The sequence below is a fragment of the Genypterus blacodes genome, unplaced genomic scaffold (genome assembly GCF_046128005.1).
Source record: "Genypterus blacodes isolate CSIRO-AG114 ecotype Tasmania unplaced genomic scaffold, CSIRO-AGI_Gbla_v1 ptg000017l_1, whole genome shotgun sequence".
In the NCBI taxonomy this organism is placed as follows: domain Eukaryota; kingdom Metazoa; phylum Chordata; class Actinopteri; order Ophidiiformes; family Ophidiidae; genus Genypterus; species Genypterus blacodes.
The window spans coordinates 5,782,564-5,802,472 of record NW_027466831.1 but is presented as its reverse complement, the minus strand read 5'-3'; the positions used below and the strand labels follow the sequence as shown (position 1 = coordinate 5,802,472).

Genomic DNA, 19,909 nt, shown 5'->3' with positions numbered 1-19,909 from the left:
CACTTATTTGTAACCATTTTCAAACATCCCAGCAGAGACACTGGACAGTAAGGGCGTTATATGTGCGGAGGGAGGAAACAATGAATTTAAACTATGAAGGGATTATGCTCAGCTCATGGAACAGATGTTAACATGGAGAGGTCTTCCCCTCCTGAGAGCGGCCCCTGACTCACACAGACTGTCCCAGTCTCATTGGCCCATTGTCAATGTGCATCCTGTCTTCTGAGCCACGCTGCCACCACCCCCCTCCAGGACAGATTTACCCCCCCACTGTCAATCCCCATCATCAGCCTTGACCTTGATCGACTGGTAGTGTCATCTTCTTTTGTGCTTTGACAGACATAAACTGTTTTATGCGCGTGGCATTAAAGCAAACTTTATGCATTTTTAAGTGGCCGCCCATGAAAAGCCATAGAGACAATAAGACTCAGTAACAAAAAGTGAGCGCTGACCCCCAACTCATCCTCAGCTCGGACCCCTAAGCAGGTCAGCTGTTGTGTTGTTGTTCTCGTGCCACCAGTCTTCATTCTTCTTCATTGCTTGATCACTTCAGTGTCTCTTTAGTATTTTCCAGGTCATGATGAATGAATTTATCTATCCTTTACTATGTGGGATCCCTCCCCCACCACTTGATGTAAAGAAATTAGATGCTTTTTCCTGAAAAGATGGGGGATGGATTATGGATTTAAATCATTGATACACTAAACCAGAATGCCACCATATTTCTATATTATTATCGTTATTTATTATTTCTCAGAAATGGACACAGCTTTTTTATGCTTCTTCTGTATTTATTATTGTTATTATTATTATTACTTTTGTGTGTTTTGTCTTCTGTGATCTATCTATCTATCTATCTATCTATCTATCTATCTATCTATCTATCTATCTATCTATCTATCTATCTATCTATCTATCATAAAGTGAGTGATGATCAGACTGATATCATGTCAAGAATCATAAAGATGTGACAAAGCGTGATGAAATAAAACCAAAAAAACAAATAATCAGCATTATGATATACAGATTATAGAAAGTTGTGTATACATTAGATCACACAGCCGTTTCTTGCTGAGGCTCAGTGAGAAACATGTGATCTAGTTCTATTTTGCTTTGTGTCATTTGTATTTAGCAGGGTGCACACAGACAAACCCTGGGGGCTCAATGTGTGTGAAGAAGCAGCAGTGAAGACCTTGTGTGTCCTGAAGTGTCCAGACTTCTCACGTTTCTTGGTATAATTACGTATTGAGGCCATATGTATTAAAGGGCCGCTCACACGTGCTGTTACTGTACTGAGCCCTGTGTCCATGTCGTCCCATGACTTTGACTTTTTTTTCCTTTGGCTGCTCGCCTTAAAGTGTAACGTGATTGTGCTGAGAGAGAATCGAAACCTTTGAAGTTTATTGTCACACACACACACACACACACACACACACACACACACACACACACACACACATAGTAGAGAAGGAACAATGCGTCACCAGGCAGCTGAGGAGAGAACAAAGACCCTCTATATTGTGCTTACAATATGTCATGAAATGTAAAAAGGTCTCGTGTTTAATACGTATGTTTACACTGCGACGTCTCACTTTCCTCGCACAACTTCATTTTATAGCCAACTTTAGCTGAGGTCAGTCTGCCTCGACATGCTGTACCACCATGTGGAGTAAGGGTGTACCTGCAGACGGACAACTATGAGGCAACACACAAAATATCATTATATATTTTTTAACTTAAGGTCTATATGACTAAATAAGAGACAAACATCATACTGAAAATGGTCATTATTGGTTTTAAAAAGCAGTATTATCTTTACTGTTTATTTTCATGTGGTAAATTGACTCAAAGAGGGCTTGGTTTTCCCTCACATTTGACATAGTCGCCCTCTTGTGGACACTGTGAGCTATAGCAGTGTTTGTGCTACTGGGAATGTGCACTGCTCAACTGCACATCAGCATCAAGACATCAAATCTATACATAACAGCCCTATGAGGCCACCTGGCTGTTGGCTTACCCGAAAGCTATGGATACAAGCAAGCTGAAAAGAAGGAAACAGAGCTATTGCACTCTGCCTTGTTGTTGTTGTTTGTTTGTCTCTGGGCGGTTTTGCATGCTCGTAAAATGTACGAGTGTGACTTATTTTATCTCTTGCTGCAAACGTTCTTAATGTTTTTGGCCAGATGGTGGCCCTGAAGCTGACACGCTGCCCTGTTGATGAATGCTGCACTGTGCAAAGGACAAAAAGTAACGAATCTTTATGAACTCAGGCGTATACACGATAATCTGATGGAATCTTATGACGATGAAAAGATCAGCAGAAGGTTTAGAGGTTATTTTGTCTGTGATTTGAGAGGAATCGGATATGAGTTTATGATATTGTTGAAAACACAAAATAAAAGTGTTTTATCAACATGTCAGGCTACCACTAGCCATTAGAGCAGCTTCAGTGCATCATGGCATTGTTTGTACAAGTCTCTTATTTTGCCATTGGTCCAAAATCTCCCCAAAGTGAGGAAGCTTGGGTTGAGATCCTGTGAGCGTGAAGGAAGCAGTCCAACATGTCACAGAGACAATTTGTTGTTTTTCCCTTTAATTTGTCACCCGTCTGAATGTCTGTACTAGGAGCAAAGTTCCTATTGTATTCGGCTTGTAAAACGTTACCATTTCGGGGACAAAGGCCGTCCCCATCACTTATGTGATTTACAGCTGAAGACAAATGACCCCATTTATCAGCTGATTTCCAGGCAGGTGCAGTAGGTGTGCAGCGCTGCCAGGAGAACCTAAAAATGTCACATTCATGGCTTTGTTTTTAGGTCTCTGCTGGTGGTATTGTCTGTTCTTAAGGTGCTCGATATTGATTGGATGGATAATTTGGAAAAAGAAGCATTATCTGTACCGTTCTGCATTAGTCCTTCTCAATAGCTCATTATCCTCGGGGGGAGGACACAAGATGTTGCTTTGAATTGTCGTTTTGTGTGCAGACAAGTGGCCTTATAACACGTTGCAGTCTTATTCATCCTTCAACTAAATGAATTGCTATGCTTCATCCAGTTAGGGGGGGGGGGGGGGGGGGGGGGGGGGGGGGGCGGGGTTTTTCCATTGAATGATGCTCGAAGCAAAACAGATTTGACAAGGCTCATTGTCCAATACTGCACACATTCTTCCCTGCACAATATTCCTATTTGGGGTGTGAGATTGGGAATTTATGTTATTTGGATATTGTTGTGCCACTTAATACCAGTGAAACCAAAGTGATTTAAAGCAACGCAGGAGTGCAGAACAGAGGGCAGAGCCTTAAACAACTGGACAAATGAACGGATTTGACTCGATTGTGAAATGTTTGGTGAAGGTTTCTATCTGTGATCTTCTCTTGCAACTGGAGAAAGATGATGAAACGGTCTGGGAATAGAAACCCAGTTTTAGCCCCCCAGTTTCAGCATGGAAATGGTTGAATCACAACCCGCACTTCCTGTTTTTCAGCAGCTGCAGTATCCGAGCTACATTTACACACACGGAAACTTCAAGCTCGTAAAGGAAAACTCAGTTTGGTTCTTAGTCATATTCATCAATATGTTCCATAAGATGCGCCTTTGTACAGTGCAGACAGGGATTTTGCGTCACTGCACGTAAATACATAGCGAAGGAATATAGACACATTTCACACCTAAATGTAATTAAAGGAGGATGAAATCTTACTAAGACAAAGTAAATAAAAATTCACATGTAGTGTTTGTGTGAGCTTGCTCAGTGTAAATAGTTGGAACAAAAGAACAAGTTGTTCTTAAATGTTGAAGTAAGACACAAGGCTCTCTATTGACACGGCAGTGAGTGAGGACACTGACACAGAAGAAAGAATTCCTTTTGTGGTTTAGATTTGTAAAAGTTCTGCAAAGACAGCCAGGAAATCGATTCATTTTTGTCTAGGCGTGCAAAAATAATGTTAAAAAAAAAAAAAGCCATCAACTTAGCAATTCAAACAAGCTTTCTGCAGGTTACAATAGAGACAATGAGATTTCCCATGAACAAATTGCATAAAAAACCAGACCTATTCTTCCAGAAGCACAAACACAAACCACTGTAAAGCAGAATTGGTGAGACATTATTGTGTCACAGCAGGAAGTTCTGACACCTAAGAATGCTTTAAAAGGACCTGATTCCTCAAATCACTGCAGCAGTCAAGTGGGAGTCCGCAGCCTAAGATGAAGATAAAAAGGTAAGAGCAGGATTCATTCTATAGAATCTGTCTATAATAAAGGTCAGTGTGTAGTGTCAGTGTGTTGGCTGCTGACGGATGACTTGGTTGAGCTGATCTGGTCATACTTTAACACTGGAACACGCAAGCTCCATCTGTGCACTGATTGTTTCCAGATATCCTGATTTTAAATACCGACTGCAGCAAATCAACTTCCAGCAGTTTCAACAGAAACAACGGGCTGTTGCATGGAGAGGGCAAAGGTCAACACACAGTCCTATTTCAAGGGTGCTGGTGATGTTATGTACATTTACTCATCAGCAGCGAAACGTATGGAATGATTATTTCAAATCCCTTTGGAGCTTTCAAATAAGGAAATGTATAAGATAATGATAATGATAATGGTGATGATGATGAGCTGCAGAAATCCACATATATCACTACCTGTACATCCCTATGTCTTATATCTTGTCGGTCATTGTGTCTCTATGATTTTTGAATTTTCTATGTTTTCTATGTCGTCTGCAACTTAAGAGCGGCACCACAGGAAATCAAAGACTGGAATTACACTCACATGCGTGTGTTGCCCGTCTTGTTAATGATGACAGCCTTGCCTGTCTGATCCACATTATGGTCCATACCAAAGTAGGCGGCTACACGGTGCAGTAGCATTCTGTGATAAGAAGTCATCTGAGGAAACTTCTTATATTGGTTACTGCAGGGGGAAAACAGTTAATTAACCATACATAGTAGTTTACATACCTTGACCACTGTAACAGTTTGACCAATTGTTCACATGATGCATGTATTGTCATTATAGTCACTGGTAGTAATAAACATAATATAGCTGTGACACTTTGTGAGTAGACATAATGGAGCCGCTGCAACAACAGTGACCCCACAAACTACACGTTTCCCGTAGCCCATCAGAGCCATCAGAGCGTCTGATGAATCCTTCCTGCATTTCTAAATTGGAACCGATTTTCAGTAAACAAAAACATTCCCCAAATGAATTCAATTTACACATTTATCTGTGTAACGCTTGCTTATTCCATAAGATAATAATGATTAATTTGTGGTGTAAGTGCATGAAAGGAAACATTTGCGGTGAATGAAGAGTCGGTACTGTGTGACTCTTTCATGGGAAAACCTCCTGGTGCACACAAACGGATGTGTCTGAGGTTTCTGCCAACAGCAACAGAACAACCACCCCCCTCCTCCCCCCTCCCCCACAACAGTCTGGGCAGGGAAAACAGAATGGCTGAACACACAGACACTGAATGCATCATTTGATTTGCACAAGTGAAATACATAAACACCATAGAAATGAGTATTTACCAGCAGAGACGTTATCATAATCACAAAATAACAAAAGTGACATAGTGCATTTGTGCTTTTAATTGCCTCAAATCGGGGTTTGAATTTCACGAATCGCATGCATTATCATTAGTACGATTTGACTGTGGGAAACTGGGTCGGACAACATTCAGAGGGAGTCTTTACCATCAAAGAAAGAAGGCGACCTAGCCCGCAGCTAAGAGGGTCTGCCAAAACAACACATACATTATGATATACTGTATACATGTAATACGAAGAAAATCATGTTATCCTGCTGTGATGAAGTGAACACGATCAGGAAACAATAATAACATTATAATATTTATTTCTCTACTAAGTCCCTGTAGTAAAAGACTTGTCAATAAATGTGATGGATTGCATCTTGGTAACATAGTATGGTTTGCAGGTTGAATACGGGCTGGAAAGAGCCCAGAGTCCCAAAACAGAGAGATCATGTTTGATGAAAAGTAAGATGATGGAGCTCCTCAGACATTACTTAAAGCCGCACACTGGGGCTGCGTTCCACATGTTGGCCTAATTAGTGCGATTATCACACAGCTGTACAGGGTAAGAGGCTTTGAGGTGGTTTTTATCAAAAGGATCATTTGCCAGAGGAATGCCTCATCCTGACAGCTTGTGCTCCACCGCAGATCTGACAGGTGTGCAGTGAGAGCGGATTAGAGAGTCATTCAAAGTATTGTTATGTTTTTATTTGTGTTTGTTGGGTTTGGGTGAAGTTCTGTTATGTTGGTGGGACTTGGATCCGAGAAGAGTTCAGATCCTGATCCAGGAATTATTTTTTAACTCCTTTGCTTAACAATTATCTGATGATAATCTTTGCTTATTTTGCAAAAATTAAGAAACAAAACATACGAAAAGAAATCAGTCATGTATATCCAGTGAAACTATGACTATGAAAAGGCACAACATGAACAAGTTCTGTAATTCTAGACCAGTGGAGATAGATTTGGTACAAAGTGTTTTACCTAAATCTTAAAGTGTACAGACTGCATATGAAATGTGATTTCTGCATAAACTCAGTGACATGTTAATGCTTTAAATGTCTGACCATTACCAACTCATTTGCTAAAATCGACCTCTATGTACTGTATTATGTATATTTATGTTGGGTCCGTCATGCCGTAATCTCTTAAGTCTCATACTGCATAACTTCTTTGGAAGATGTGTATCCCTCATTCACAGGACAATAACATGTTTTCAGTAAAAGAATCTCTGGCCTCTGCCTCACTCAATCCTCATATTGTGCTGCACTACAATACTCAGTGACTCAGGATGGCTCAGTGAAATGCCAGTGGCCACGCTTATCTGCGCACATATGCCTGCATGTTAGTTGGCCCGGGCTCAGTCGGTTTAACTCCTCTCCCTCCTCTCCCTCCTCTCTTTGCTCTTGGGTGGGCTGGGGTCTTCAGCTCTCCCCCAGACCTGCATGGCCTCTCCAAGCGCCTCCGGAGTCCCCCCTCCTCACCGGCCATGACGTCACAGGTCCAGCTCCGACAGCAACCAGTGTTCGCCCATCGCCGGGGTCAAGAGCAAAAGGGAGACCAAGAGAGGAGGACCAGAAACCTCCTGCGCCACAGCTCGCAGCACCCCCCCACCGTCCATGTCACGCCTCCCCCCGGCCCGCCCGCTGCCAGCGAGCCACCCATGGAAGTTCTCAAGGTAGGTCTCACTAACACGCTGGTATACCTGTACGAGCGGAAACTTTAGAGGGAAAGTCTGACAAAGTTCCTATCTGATCTCCTGGGGTTCTCCTGATTATTGATTGATCCAAATGACCCCTAATTCTCTCAAAATTGGTTTAAATCATAACTTTAAAGTGGTTACGGACTTTGCCTTCAAGAATTCCTGCGAGTGTGTCGGCTCCTGGCAGACATACACAGTTCTTTGAAAGTGGATTGTGTTTAATCCATAGGGAGGATTATCTATTGACAAAATTCCTGCTCCCAGACGTTCGGCATTCACCACATTTAATCCTATTTATTCCACTACATTAACATATTTTCTCTGCTTTGATTCACTATAGAAAGGCTCACAAATAATTATCATTTAATACTTGGGGTTGACTACACAAAACCAAAACATACAAAAGCCACACAACATCAGGAGCAGGAATGGACCACACGTTTGTCTGTGGAGAAGCCTTAGTCAGAGTTCGATGAGGGACAGATAATGTCTGTCCTTTCTGTCGATTATCACAGATATGCATGTGATATAATTACTGTGCGTCCAACATGTTCTGCATCATGATTGACCCATGTACATCTGGGTGTTACAGACATTGTCTTAAGGTCAGGAATGACATCAAGCCGATGTCGAGAATTTCCCTGTTGATGGTTTGACGTCTCAGCGTGTTTATTGACAGTGGAGCCTTTAACCTTTAACGCGATGCTGTTTCGCGTTATTTCGCCGTGAAATTCAAATCCCCCAGCTGCAACTTAGCACGTGGCTCTCCGACAATCACATCGCTTTTGTGTCTGTCTGAGTCGAAACTAACTTCTTGTACGTTTGGAACAACTTGCAGCTATGCCGTGCAGCAGTATGGTCGAAACTATCTGCATTTGGATCTACTATATAATTTATCTGTGACTGTTGATAATGTGCCAGAACTGTTTAATACTGCTGGATTAGCGTCATCGTAGTTACACACTGGTACCAGCTGCATGTTTCTAGCGTTGTTTATTAAAACACTGCGATTGCCGCAAATGTCAACCATGCATATAGTTCAATCGATTAGAGTTGATATTGATCTGGCTCCGGGCTAAACTGCATCTGTTGTTATTCCGTTGTAGGATAAGAATTGTTCATTAAAATTTGGTTTTGGTCTTGGTTTTTGATAAAAACACCAGATTTCAACACATTTTCTTAAAGTGCTCTCTTGCTGGTAAAAGAAATTGAGCAAAGAATCCTATATCATAATCAGGATCAGTCTCAAACTCTACGCATCCTTTCCAAGCCGTCCAACGTCCCATCTCTCTCGCAAAATTCCATTGAAATCCATATTTTTATCTCTTTAATGCACCATTTTCTTATGGTACAAAGTGCATAGCAAGATCCCTGTTTCATAGGCAAACACTTTTTGACAGTTTGAACTTGACCTCTCTGTGGATTATCAAAGCCAAGCAGGCAAAGCAAAATTAGCTTAGGGGTGCCAGGCAGAGCTGCTGGGCCATGAAAGTGAAAACATGAAGCTCAGGCCAGTTTGCCCTAAAGAGGAGGGGAGGGACCCTTAATTAGCCCAGTTACCTCTGACCCCTGTGAGAATGTGTGTGTGTGTGTGTGTGTGTGTGTGTGTGTGTGTGTGTGTGTGTGTGGATCCAGACGACGCTAAGCTCAGATTTTTCACAAACTCACCTCTAAGCCAGCCAGGAATGCTTCTGCATGCTTGAAGAATATGAATCCAACAAATCATGAAGTCAAATATGTTACATGTATGTTTGTATTAGAAACTTTTCTGATTACTTTTCCTGTACACATGACCTCTTACAGAGATGTCGTGTATTGATCACTAGCCAAAGCAATCCGTCTTTAATTGTGTACATGAAGGGAATGAGGACAGTCACTTATTATACACTTATATGATATTTGGAAATGAGTCCTGACTTTAGAAACACGATCTGATAAAACTCCACGTGCAGACTGTAGCGGTTTACACTGACCTTCTCTCAAACTTCAGGCATATTGAATAGAATAATGCCACATCTTTGTGCTCTTTCATGTTCAGGGGACATTCTGAGGTCTTGCTGATGTGAAGCTAAGAGAGCCTTTTGTTTTTTGTTGTTTTTTCAATATTATTTTTAATTTTTCAAACTAACCCTAAAGCGCCTATTTTAAATTCTCCTAGACAGTTTTTTCCTCCAAAAAGACAAATTCTTGCAAATGCCACTGAACTTTATTTTCACTTGTTTTGAAGGATATATTATTGCTGTTACTTAGCAACTCGAGATTTTTTTCCCCCCTCACATAACAGCGCAGTATTTTCTTGCTAAAATAACGATATTGTGCTTTCTCCGCCCTTTGCCCCCACTGCATCCTGGGAACATGTCTGGTTTGAATACTTTCATTCTTTAAGACAATTGCTGTATCAGGTTTTAGCATAGCCCCACATTAGTGAAGATAATCAGGGTCTGTGGCTTTACGTAGCTGCTAAATTAAGCGCTATTGTTCGTCACTTAAGCAAGTGCATGTTCCTAATCCCACATAGAGTGTACAATGTTTCCCATTCTTGGAAGAGGATGTAACATTCTGGCTAATGTTACCCTGCAGCCACTGGCTAGGGAGCAGAGAAGATGTGTCTTTGTTCAAAGCTCCTCCTCTTGATGAAGTGATGCGTCTCTGCCGGAGCTGCAATTTGCTGTAGAGAATTGTTACTAAAGGCATTAAGTAAAAAAAAACTAAAGGCAGAACAAACCCGGTTTCCTCCAGGCTACGCTGGAGCTCAGCACATGCAGGAGTCCCCGAACTCAACACCCGTCTTGTTTTCACCGTTTTCCATGATCAAACGTGTGGTTAGTTGATCAGTCTTTATTTTTATTTTATTTATTTCAGATATTTTCAATAAAATAACCACACTTTTAAAAAAAACAACAACAATGACAACAGGAAGTTCCCTTAGCAGAGAGCTGCTGCAGCTAGAAGCTTCGACAGACATTCCGAACGTCTCACAGCTTTTGCCAGCAACAAGCCGATTCCTTCTGTTCATTTGTTTGTTAAAAATTGGTGAAGGGAAAATAAAGAATGAGAAGAAAAATGCTGGAACCTGGAGACACGTGGGACTAAATGTAATAAAAGTAAAAGTACATAGAAAAACAAATATTAACAAAAATCTGTATTTAATGTATAAAATTGTATAATTTTTTAGATGTGATCAAATACAATAAAATAACAAGTGTCTTAGCAGATAATGGGACTATTTTTTTTACATCGGATTCTCATAAGTAACTCTGTTCACAGCACACTCATACACACACACACACACACACACATACACACAGGCTTGTAATTATAAAATCATGTAAAGTTCATGCACTGCTAATGCATTTCAATGAATAGATGTGTTGAAATTTGTAGTTTCTTTGGTAAGAAGCCATAAAACCTGCAGGTTGATGAAATGTCAGCAAGTGATTAACTTGAAATTCAAATGTTCAGGGTGAAATAATGCAACGTTTTTTTTTTATTTTGCAACTCCATGACTAAATCACTGATGGAATGCACTGACATGTAAAAGATTAGGAGCACGCAAATGTAACCTTTTAGTGACAAACATGATATTAGGGACACGACAGTTTGGTCTGGACAGCAGCTTTGACTCAAGTAAATCTGAGAATTTGGGGCTGATTCAACATCGCTTCCTGAAGTGTGACTGCACTGCACCCATTCATCAAGAGGAAAGCGTTTCATAGAAGTGCTTCAGTATTTTCATTAGATTTTTACTTATGTTGAAAAACTCTGCACGAGACAGTCTCATTAGTTGTTGTCCTAACTAATGTACTTGTCAGTCACATATTGTGAAGCTTATTTGCTCCCTGACCCTCTGAAGACCTAAAGGCAACAAAAGTTGTTTATATGAGTAGAAGTAGTATTGTTAATCATTACCGGAAAACTCATTGGTTCATGCTGCTGTTGCAACGAGTTGTTGCATCCCAATCTATACCATGGGAACGCTGAATTGCACCAAATGTTACATCTCATCATTGATACTGATGAGGCCTGAAACAAAGCCACAGGATCCTATTGTTAGATCTCAGTAGAAGAGTGGAGGCAGACCTGAACTGTTCTAAAGTAAGATGTATCCATTTAGTTTATTCATTATTCAGGACTGCACTTCTGCTTTTTGTAGTAAAGCAGTAAAGAGAGAGCTGAGCCTGAGCGTGAAGATCTTAATCTAGCATTTCAACCCTCAAAATGAGTTTAGCTCAAGAGAATCATTTCTTTTTCTGTTATTTGTACAATGATGTTTCCACAACACGGAATCACAACATTAATGCGCAGCAAGTAAAATAGTGAACAATATAAAAAAAATAAATCGTTACTGAAATGTAAATATCAATTATCTTCTACTTGATATGGTTTAGGTGATATTTACTCGTCTCCTAAAGCTGATCTAGAGCATAAGACTTTGTTATTTGTGTGTTTTGATTATTCAACATTTGAATCCAAGGCAAGGTTCTTGGCAGGAACAGCCCACATTACCATCAGTGAGCTCCAATTGACTTTGTTGGGTTTAAGGAAGCTCCTTGGAAGGAAGTGAATGGATCTGTTTCTTGTCAGGGGTCGGGGAGTGATGACTATCTCCTCAAATGCTATCAGTCCTCAGGGTAGAGGTCTCAAACACAAACCCACATGTTGAAGGTAATAAACCTCCGTGTCACAAGGAGTCTGTGAATAAGACAAGAGCTTGAGTTGCTGTAGGGAGCAATGATCTCTTCTTCTTAGAATCTACATGTCAAGCCAAAGGTTTGGCTGAAGGAAAAGGTCAAAATATTGAGAGAAGACAAAGAAATACTATGAAATTACAAATAATGCTTCCTCTGTTTCATCGATAAAGTGTGTGCTGAGCCAAGGGGCACTTCCTGTATTTGTAATCACGTCTCCATTCTCTTATCGGTTTCTAGTCATCCAAAGACCTGAGGTTGCACGAGCTGTGCTAGACTAGAGCAAAGTGCCCTCCACAGAGATAAAAGGAAGCTCGTCATTTCTGTCATGACGCGTCTTCTTGACGACAGCAACGGTTGTTAGAGGCGTTTGTAGGAATGGTGCTCATAGCAAACTCCTTACAAACAAACGACTTACACACATTCTCCAATTTTTCTTGCCGACCCTCTTGTGACGTTCACCCCCTACTCTTCACCCCTGACCCCAGCCTCACACGAGTTGTGTTAGTAGTGTTAACATTAGGTGATTGTTCCCTGTGAAGAGTCGTTCGCTTGAGCTGATCTCTGGAGTTTTGCATTGCAGGTCGCCAACAGTGACAGTCGCTCTTTCTTTGGCAGGATGCAAATGGTGTATCTGTGGAAAGGAACAGAACTTGTTTTCCCTTGGCTTGGAGATGTTCTCCAAACATTGTGGGTCAACTGTGACATCAGTAATGGCATCATCATGATATCTTTATGGGGGGGTGCCAATGTGGTTCCATTGATGTCCTCCACTACTATAAATTGGTAAGAAATACAAAACAACTAAAGATGTAAATGAAAAGGAGCTTTGTAGATGCTGGACCCCTGAACAATGTTTCTGGCAAGTTTGGAGGCGATTGGAGGAATGATGCTCGTTGTAGTGACGTATACACATACACACACACACACACACACACACACTCTCCAAGGACATACATATCGCTTCATCCCATGTGAAGAACCTTTACATCCACTCTGATATTTATTGGCTTCATGAACCCTCTAGTTCCCAACTCCAGAGGCACTCCTGCGTCTCTATATAGACACAAAAGGATTGATTATGTGTACATACTGTGACACCAGACTAATGTAATGACTCTAATAATCATCTGATGTAAATTGTCATCAACATCTGTGATGAGCCTGTGATCTGTGCTTGTTGTCCAGCAGAAAGAGTTCATGGCTTGGTGGTGAAGAAAGATCAGCATTTAGCAAAGTCAGAGATATTTTTGTTGGGAGTTGGTGGAGACCGAACCAGAGCTGGATATTGATCAGGACTCACAATTTGACCTGAATCCAGAATTCTGTGTTTGTGGCTCAACGGCAGAACTTTTTCCCTTCAACTTGGAGTGACGCATAATTTCATCACAGCAACATTACATTAGCGGTTTAGAAAAGCCAATCAAAATATAATTTGATTGGTTTTGATTGGAAATGTGCTCCTCATTATCCCTGAGCTGTTGTTCTCTGCATCTTTAATAGCATCTTTAAAGTCCTCCATGACCTCTGTGCTCATACCACACACCAGTGACAACACTAATCTAAAAACTCAAATTCACAACATTTCTCCTAACGGTCAAGACTGAGCCTACAGTTTGACATTTCCCAAGTAAACGCAGTCAAAAGTTAAATAGCTAAGCCAAAACAAAATGGGTGGGGTTGGTGAAGACACCATCTATTTGACTCATTTGTAGAGGAACAATGGTGTCACTTGTAGTTGTGTTACTCAGAACAAATAATGTTTTATACTTGGAGGGCAGAAATAAAGATTAAACGCTTGTTGGCCTAAAGCAAGTTTTAGCTCGCAGACTACGGCCTCAACAGCAGAAAGAGTCCATTGTGAGCGGGAGGTAGTGACGTCAAATGGTCTCTATAAAGACAAATTCATAGTTAATATGGAACAACACAGCTGTGGGAGGTTGAGTCTCTTCTTCTTCCTCCTCCTCCTTCTCTTAACTTGCATAACTAATGAACTCTAAGCTGGATAAATTAAGCCCAACCAGCAACGTCTCTCACATTTGCACGTTGCCTTGCTGTCCACTCTGTAGACCAGCAAATTAAAGGGATTATTCTGTATACAGATTTTTTTTTTTAAATCAACAATCAAACGTCCAAACATGTTGGAGATGCTTGAATACAGCCACTATCAGGTAAGATGGATGACAGCATTCTCTTTTTGGCTTGTTTTTAGGGCGTATATTTGGACGGATACAAAGCTTCAGATGTTTTTCTGCTTGTATTAGTTTTTTTCTGCTACATCTTTCAACTGTCTGATATAGATCAATAGCTGAGTGCTGCATGAACGAAATGGATGGTGGCTATATCACACAATTTCACTGCTTAGGACAGTTTCAGCTAAGGGGTACGTGTGTGTGTCTTCTATCTAGTCTACAGAATAAAAGCGTACTAAATCAAATCTTAAACACTAATCTGATCCACATTGTCAGAAAAGATCAAACCCTTAGCAATCTCTTGTATCAAACCTCTGGTGTCATCTCTCCATTCTCTCCATGTTGTTGGTGTAGGTGCCGTCCCATCTGGAGAATCCCAAGTACCTCATCCAGCAGAGGCAGCAGGTGAGGCAGTACCTGTCCACCACTCTCGGGGGTAAAGCCAGCAGCCAGTGCCCCAGCCAGCCCCCTGAACACGGCATGCCCCCCGGGCCCGCCAGCAGCGCCCCCAACAGTCCCATGGCCCTGCTCACCCTCAGCTCCAGCTGTGAAAAAGAGGTATGTCAGCACGCAAATAGACATAGATGAATGTTTGATTATTGGTAATCAGATGTTTATGAACCCTGAATGTTTTATGTTATAGATGGACGATGTAATCGATGACATTATTAGCTTGGAGTCAAGTTACAATGATGACATTCTTGGGTTTATGGAGCCTGGACTCCAAATGAACAGCACGGTAATTTGCCAAAACACAACAAATGATGCGCACTGCTGTTACTGTTATCGTCCATATTTCTGAATTTGATCCATAAATAAGACAAGATCATTTGGACGATCGCTTTCTTTCCTCTGTAGCTTCCTGGGTCCGGTAACCTTCTGGATGTGTACGGAAACCAAGGACTTCCACCTCCAGGTCTCGCCATCAGCAGCTCTTGTCCGTCCAACATTAAAAGGGAATACGCAGGTAAACTTCTGACATCACTTCTTCACATGCACACATGACAGAGCTAACATAAACACTATTCACGCGTTTGTTTATTTATATATTTGATACTTGGGTTTCATTTGGATGGTGTTTGTTTATACTATTTAATTGGCATAGTAGTATTTTGCAAGAATTTTGTAGATTATTTTTCTAACTCATCCCTAAATCTCTATGAAGGAGAAATGAAACGCATTTATCTACAACATGATCATATGCCTGTTGATATTGTGTGCAATTGTGACATTCACTATATACAATTTAATGAATCATTTGTCAAATAGTTACTCCATCTCCCGGCATGATGCATGTACTGGACAATCCTGGATCCTGTGGCCAATACGAAACCTATCAAAGGTCAGAGGGCTTTCCAGTAGGTAAGCAAATGCCAATTCCGAAAAAAGACAATGTTTTATCACCATGTGAAAGCTGCTTTCTGATGTGCAGAAATGTTATGATTAAGTGTTTTGTTCATGACAAAATCACACACAATGTGATTCAGTTGTAGTGCAAAGTAAGAATGTTCTTTGCATTGGTTGTGTGTAGTGTGATAAAGTGACTGGTAGATAAAGAAGAAGGATTACAGATTTATTTACATGATTGCAAGTTTATGAATTTCATTGATTTTTATCTTATTTCATTATTATGCGCGGAATGAAAATTATGACATTTCCTCAAAATGTGCGCTTCTTCCTTGCCTGACAGAAGCTGAGGTCCGTGCTCTTGCTAAAGAGAGACAAAAAAAGGACAATCATAATTTAAGTGAGTCCATACCGTTTAACCTTGATTGATTTTCAATTAGGTCCGTTGACAAGTGCTTCTGTAGGTAAGGCTGCTGTACTTATGTTTTTGTCTCATGTTTCACAAATTCTAGTTGAACGAAGACGGAGATTCAACATCAACGACCGCATCAAAGAACTGGGGACCTTGATTCCAAAGTCAAATGATCCGTAAGTACAATGTGTGTGAATGTAGATATACTGTGTGTCTATTCTATTAATCTTTCAACAACCCAACTATTTATTTATTCATTCACAGATATAATTCTTCGTATGATGCTCAACGCATTTCTACTACAACTATTATACTGCATTAGAACTCAAATTTGAAATCCTGAATTTTTATGTTTGAGATTTTGAAACTCACTGATGAACTTCATTGCATTTCAGCACATTAGAAGCTGTTCATGCTCATTTTCTTGGTTACATTGTGTCAGAGAGAGATTGATTCAACTCAGGGGTACATTTTGTTCCCATACTTAGAGGAACTCAAAGGTTGTGATATTTCTAATAGTGGCAGCAGAATATTAGAAACATTCCAATGCAATGCAGTCTCATACAACAGCAACACTAACTATGAGCTCTGAGTGTAGATTTGGGATTTGTTTGTCCTTTGGGCATTGAAAAACTAATTAGGAACATCATTTTAGCACAGCTTGAATCTTCCCTCACGTGAAAACAGCACGAAGAGTACTTAAACAAATAACTAATTTAGGACGGGGATACTTATGGGACTTCAAATGTATAGGTCACTCATTTGGGGCCCCGTGTTGACTGTGTGGCCCTGAGCTACCACTTAGTTTACATATGCCTTAGAGGGTCCTTCTGACTGTCCTCAAAGAGACTGTAAAAGAATCCCTGCTGTTATGGTCAGCCTGTCAGCTGACTCTGACTGCAGACCTTTGTCCCCTGTGTCCCCCAGAGATATGCGCTGGAATAAGGGCACCATTCTAAAAGCATCGGTGGACTACATCAGGAAGCTGCAGCGAGAGCAGCAACGAGCCAAGGAGCTGGAATGCAGACAGAGGAAGCTGGAACACGCCAACCGCCATCTGATGCTACGGATACAGGTGGGACATCGGCATAAGGTGGCAAAGATTTCACACGGTCAACTATTTCCAGAAATACAAAGTGATTTTTCTGTATTTCTACTGCAGTTGAGGGAATTTGAGTGTGTGATAGCTGAATGTATTCAGTCTGCATTGAAATGTGGATCATGTGACCTCTGATTGTTGGAGGTAAACCGCTGCTGAATTACATCAAATTAGCCATTTTGCACACACGTCAGCATGGTCAGCACAAAACTGTTGGTATCTGCTCAGAGATCAATCTGATGTTTACTGAGCATATTCACTCGTCCTGATAACAGAGACAGCAGACTTTCGTGTGGACAGAGCCGAATTTGGAGAGAGAGATGAGTTTGGCAGATAATCACTATTTTGACACACAGCACAATCGTAATGAAATACACCAGTGTTTGTCCTGCTGACGTGTTTATAATTGGTCCGTTATGCCTGTCAGTGTAAAAACAAGTAAGCAATCATCCACTTCAGACAATATGCGTCAATTCCACTCTCATGGATATTTCTCTGAATAATCTCTTTCCAATATTTAAATACATTTAGTTTAGTTTAATGTTTTTCTATGATCAGTTCAAAGAAAACTCTCCAACTTCCCCCTTTACATTACCGCTGTGTTGCAACGTGTAATCAATGGGTTCTTTTGGAACACGGAAAATGTAATTGATGCCCAAGAGCAGGGGAACTCCGACTATGTCAGCCAGAGGGAGCTTTCCCCTGAATGCCCTCTATTGAGACGAGTATGACAAAGGGACCAGACATGATAGGGCGGCAATGGATGTCCAACAGGCACACACAACCATGACTACCGGAGGCAGAAGGAGACATACGTAAACTAATGTATTTTACTATCACATCCCTGGTTCACATAAAGATGAGACAGGAGAGAACAGTCTGATCTCACCCAGAGGTGAAGCTGGGCAGTGTGGCTTGTTAGAGCCTTCTATCCACAGGGTCTAACCCATTTTAGGGACATTGCATGTACTGTATGTGTTTTCAACTATTAGAAACTAGAACCCTGTCTAATCAAAGTTCAAAAATTCATTAAATCTGACGTGTTTAATGTTTATCCAGGAATTGGAGATCCAGGCGCGTGCTCATGGCCTCACAGTGTTGTCCTCCCCGAGTGTTTGCACATCAGAGTTGATGGCTCGAGCTATCAAACAGGAGCCCATCCTCAGCGACTGTCCCTCAGACCTCTATCAGCATAGCCCGGCGTCTGACATGTCCCCTCCAACCACGCTGGACCTCAACGACGGGACCATCACCTTCGACCAGATGCCGGGAGACGCTGGAGATTCCAGATCGTACGGAAACTCCAGGACCTGTAAAATGAAGGAATTGGGCAGGGACAACACCCGGTCGCCAATTTCCCCCAATAATCCCCTGCTGTCCTCCATGTCCCCAGATGCCTCCAACAATGCAAGTAGTTGCCACAGTTCCAGCTCCAGTATGGAGGATAAGGACCTCAGCTGTTAGCATTGTCCAAGCCAAAAGCCACAGAGACACTTTTTATCTGTCGCGTTCCCATCAATGAAACGCCAACACTGAAGTGACTTTGCAACGTGTGCACAATATTATTTGGATATAGGAAGTCAGAGAGTCTTTTGATCTTCATCTTCCTCGCTTTTGTGACTGATAGTGTCCCTCTCTGAATAGTCCTCTTGTTTGTAGACGTCGTTCAGCTTTCTAAACTGTGATGCCTTCCCAATTACACTGACAGATGTGTCGGTGACATTGGCTGTGTTCAAAAATATGAACATTCATTCAATCAATTTCCTGATAAATATACCGTTAGATTGAACAACTGAAGTCCAGTGGGTTAACAACACATATTTTTGGTTTTGTAATGTGTTTATTCAAGGTAATGTTCATAGTTATTGCACAATAATGATGAAGCTGTTAGCTGCAGCGTTAGACAGCACAGACTCCCTCAGCTGACTGATAGATGAGTGATGGGCTCATAGGTCAAGTCAACGCACAAAATTCAAACTGATTTTTAGTAAATGTAAGTGTTGCATATTGCTGTATCTATAGTTTTTACTTTGAGTACTTCTTTTTAGATTCATATTATTTTTATCCTTCCTTTGTAATCTAATCTGAAAGAATTAATGAATGAAGTTCTAGATCAAATTAAATTGTGTTTTCTTTCATATTTTTTCCGACAATCCAGAGTTCGTTTTTTTAAGCAAAGGATTATTTAAAATTATCCTGACTCGACTACAACCCGACTCTTTGATTAATAATTTGATGACCTTTAATGATATTTTCTTATGTGCTTCTTTTTTACGTTTAAGTCAGTTGTGAGCGGTAAGAATCCTTAATATAATCCTTAATATAATCCATTTATGATGAATGTAATATATACTTTTGAATAAATGTTTTTAAATTAGTTTTTAATATACCTTTGTCCCAAATTTATTTATTGACTTGGTGGCACTAAGTGTTTATTTCTACTTTATTTTACAGGACCTTAGATAAGTACGGGACATACACAGTTGAATTTCTTGTGATCTTGGTTATATTTTTTACTGTAAAATAAAACCTTTTGTGCTGTTGAGTGTATTTCTGAACTCTGATCCAGAACAAAAAGTCTCATATCAGGTCGACTCCTGTTAATATTTGTCATATATTGTAAAGGACTCAAACTTCTGAGATATTGTAAATAGACATTTTTCTGCATTTACAAGTACGTATTTCAGAAGTTGGTTGTTGTTTTGATTATTGAATTGTGTGTACTAAATAAATATTGTCAAATAATATTAAACTGTGCTTGTATTCATGCATATGGTGTTTAAAAAAAACAAAAAAAACAGACTCACATTTGGAATAAATTGTTTTCAATATTTAGATAGATTCGGCAATTTAAGATGTATTTTAACCAGTAAGGCCTCCACAAACCCTCCTTACAGAGAGTGATATTTATCGATATCTAGTTGCTTTTACAGT

General features: G+C 40.5%; 1 protein-coding gene across 2 annotated transcripts; it reads left to right on the top strand.

Annotated features, from left to right (window-relative positions):
• Positions 1-4,158: 4,158 nt before the first annotated feature.
• mitfa (melanocyte inducing transcription factor a) lies at positions 4,159-19,118 on the top strand. 2 transcript variants are annotated; one of them, XM_076141046.1, is made up of 10 exons: positions 4,159-4,216; positions 6,964-7,213; positions 14,472-14,675; positions 14,761-14,856; positions 14,976-15,084; positions 15,387-15,479; positions 15,811-15,864; positions 15,977-16,052; positions 16,804-16,951; positions 18,035-19,118. In XM_076141046.1, the coding sequence occupies exons 1-10, from the start codon at positions 4,203-4,205 to the stop codon at positions 18,437-18,439; spliced, it is 1,449 nt and encodes a 482-aa protein (XP_075997161.1). In that variant the 5' UTR covers positions 4,159-4,202; the 3' UTR covers positions 18,440-19,118. The 2 variants fall into 2 exon arrangements, with proteins under 2 accessions (XP_075997161.1, XP_075997160.1); XM_076141045.1 differs by having other exon boundaries at positions 15,808-15,864.
• Positions 19,119-19,909: the final 791 nt, after the last annotated feature.

Bases quoted from the DNA above. Each gene is read 5' to 3' on its own strand.
- mitfa (XM_076141045.1), top strand. The intron at 14,676-14,760 runs GTATGTCAGCAC...TTTATGTTATAG, and splicing joins GCTCCAGCTGTGAAAAAGAG to ATGGACGATGTAATCGATGA. The intron at 16,053-16,803 runs GTAAGTACAATG...TGTGTCCCCCAG, and splicing joins ATTCCAAAGTCAAATGATCC to AGATATGCGCTGGAATAAGG.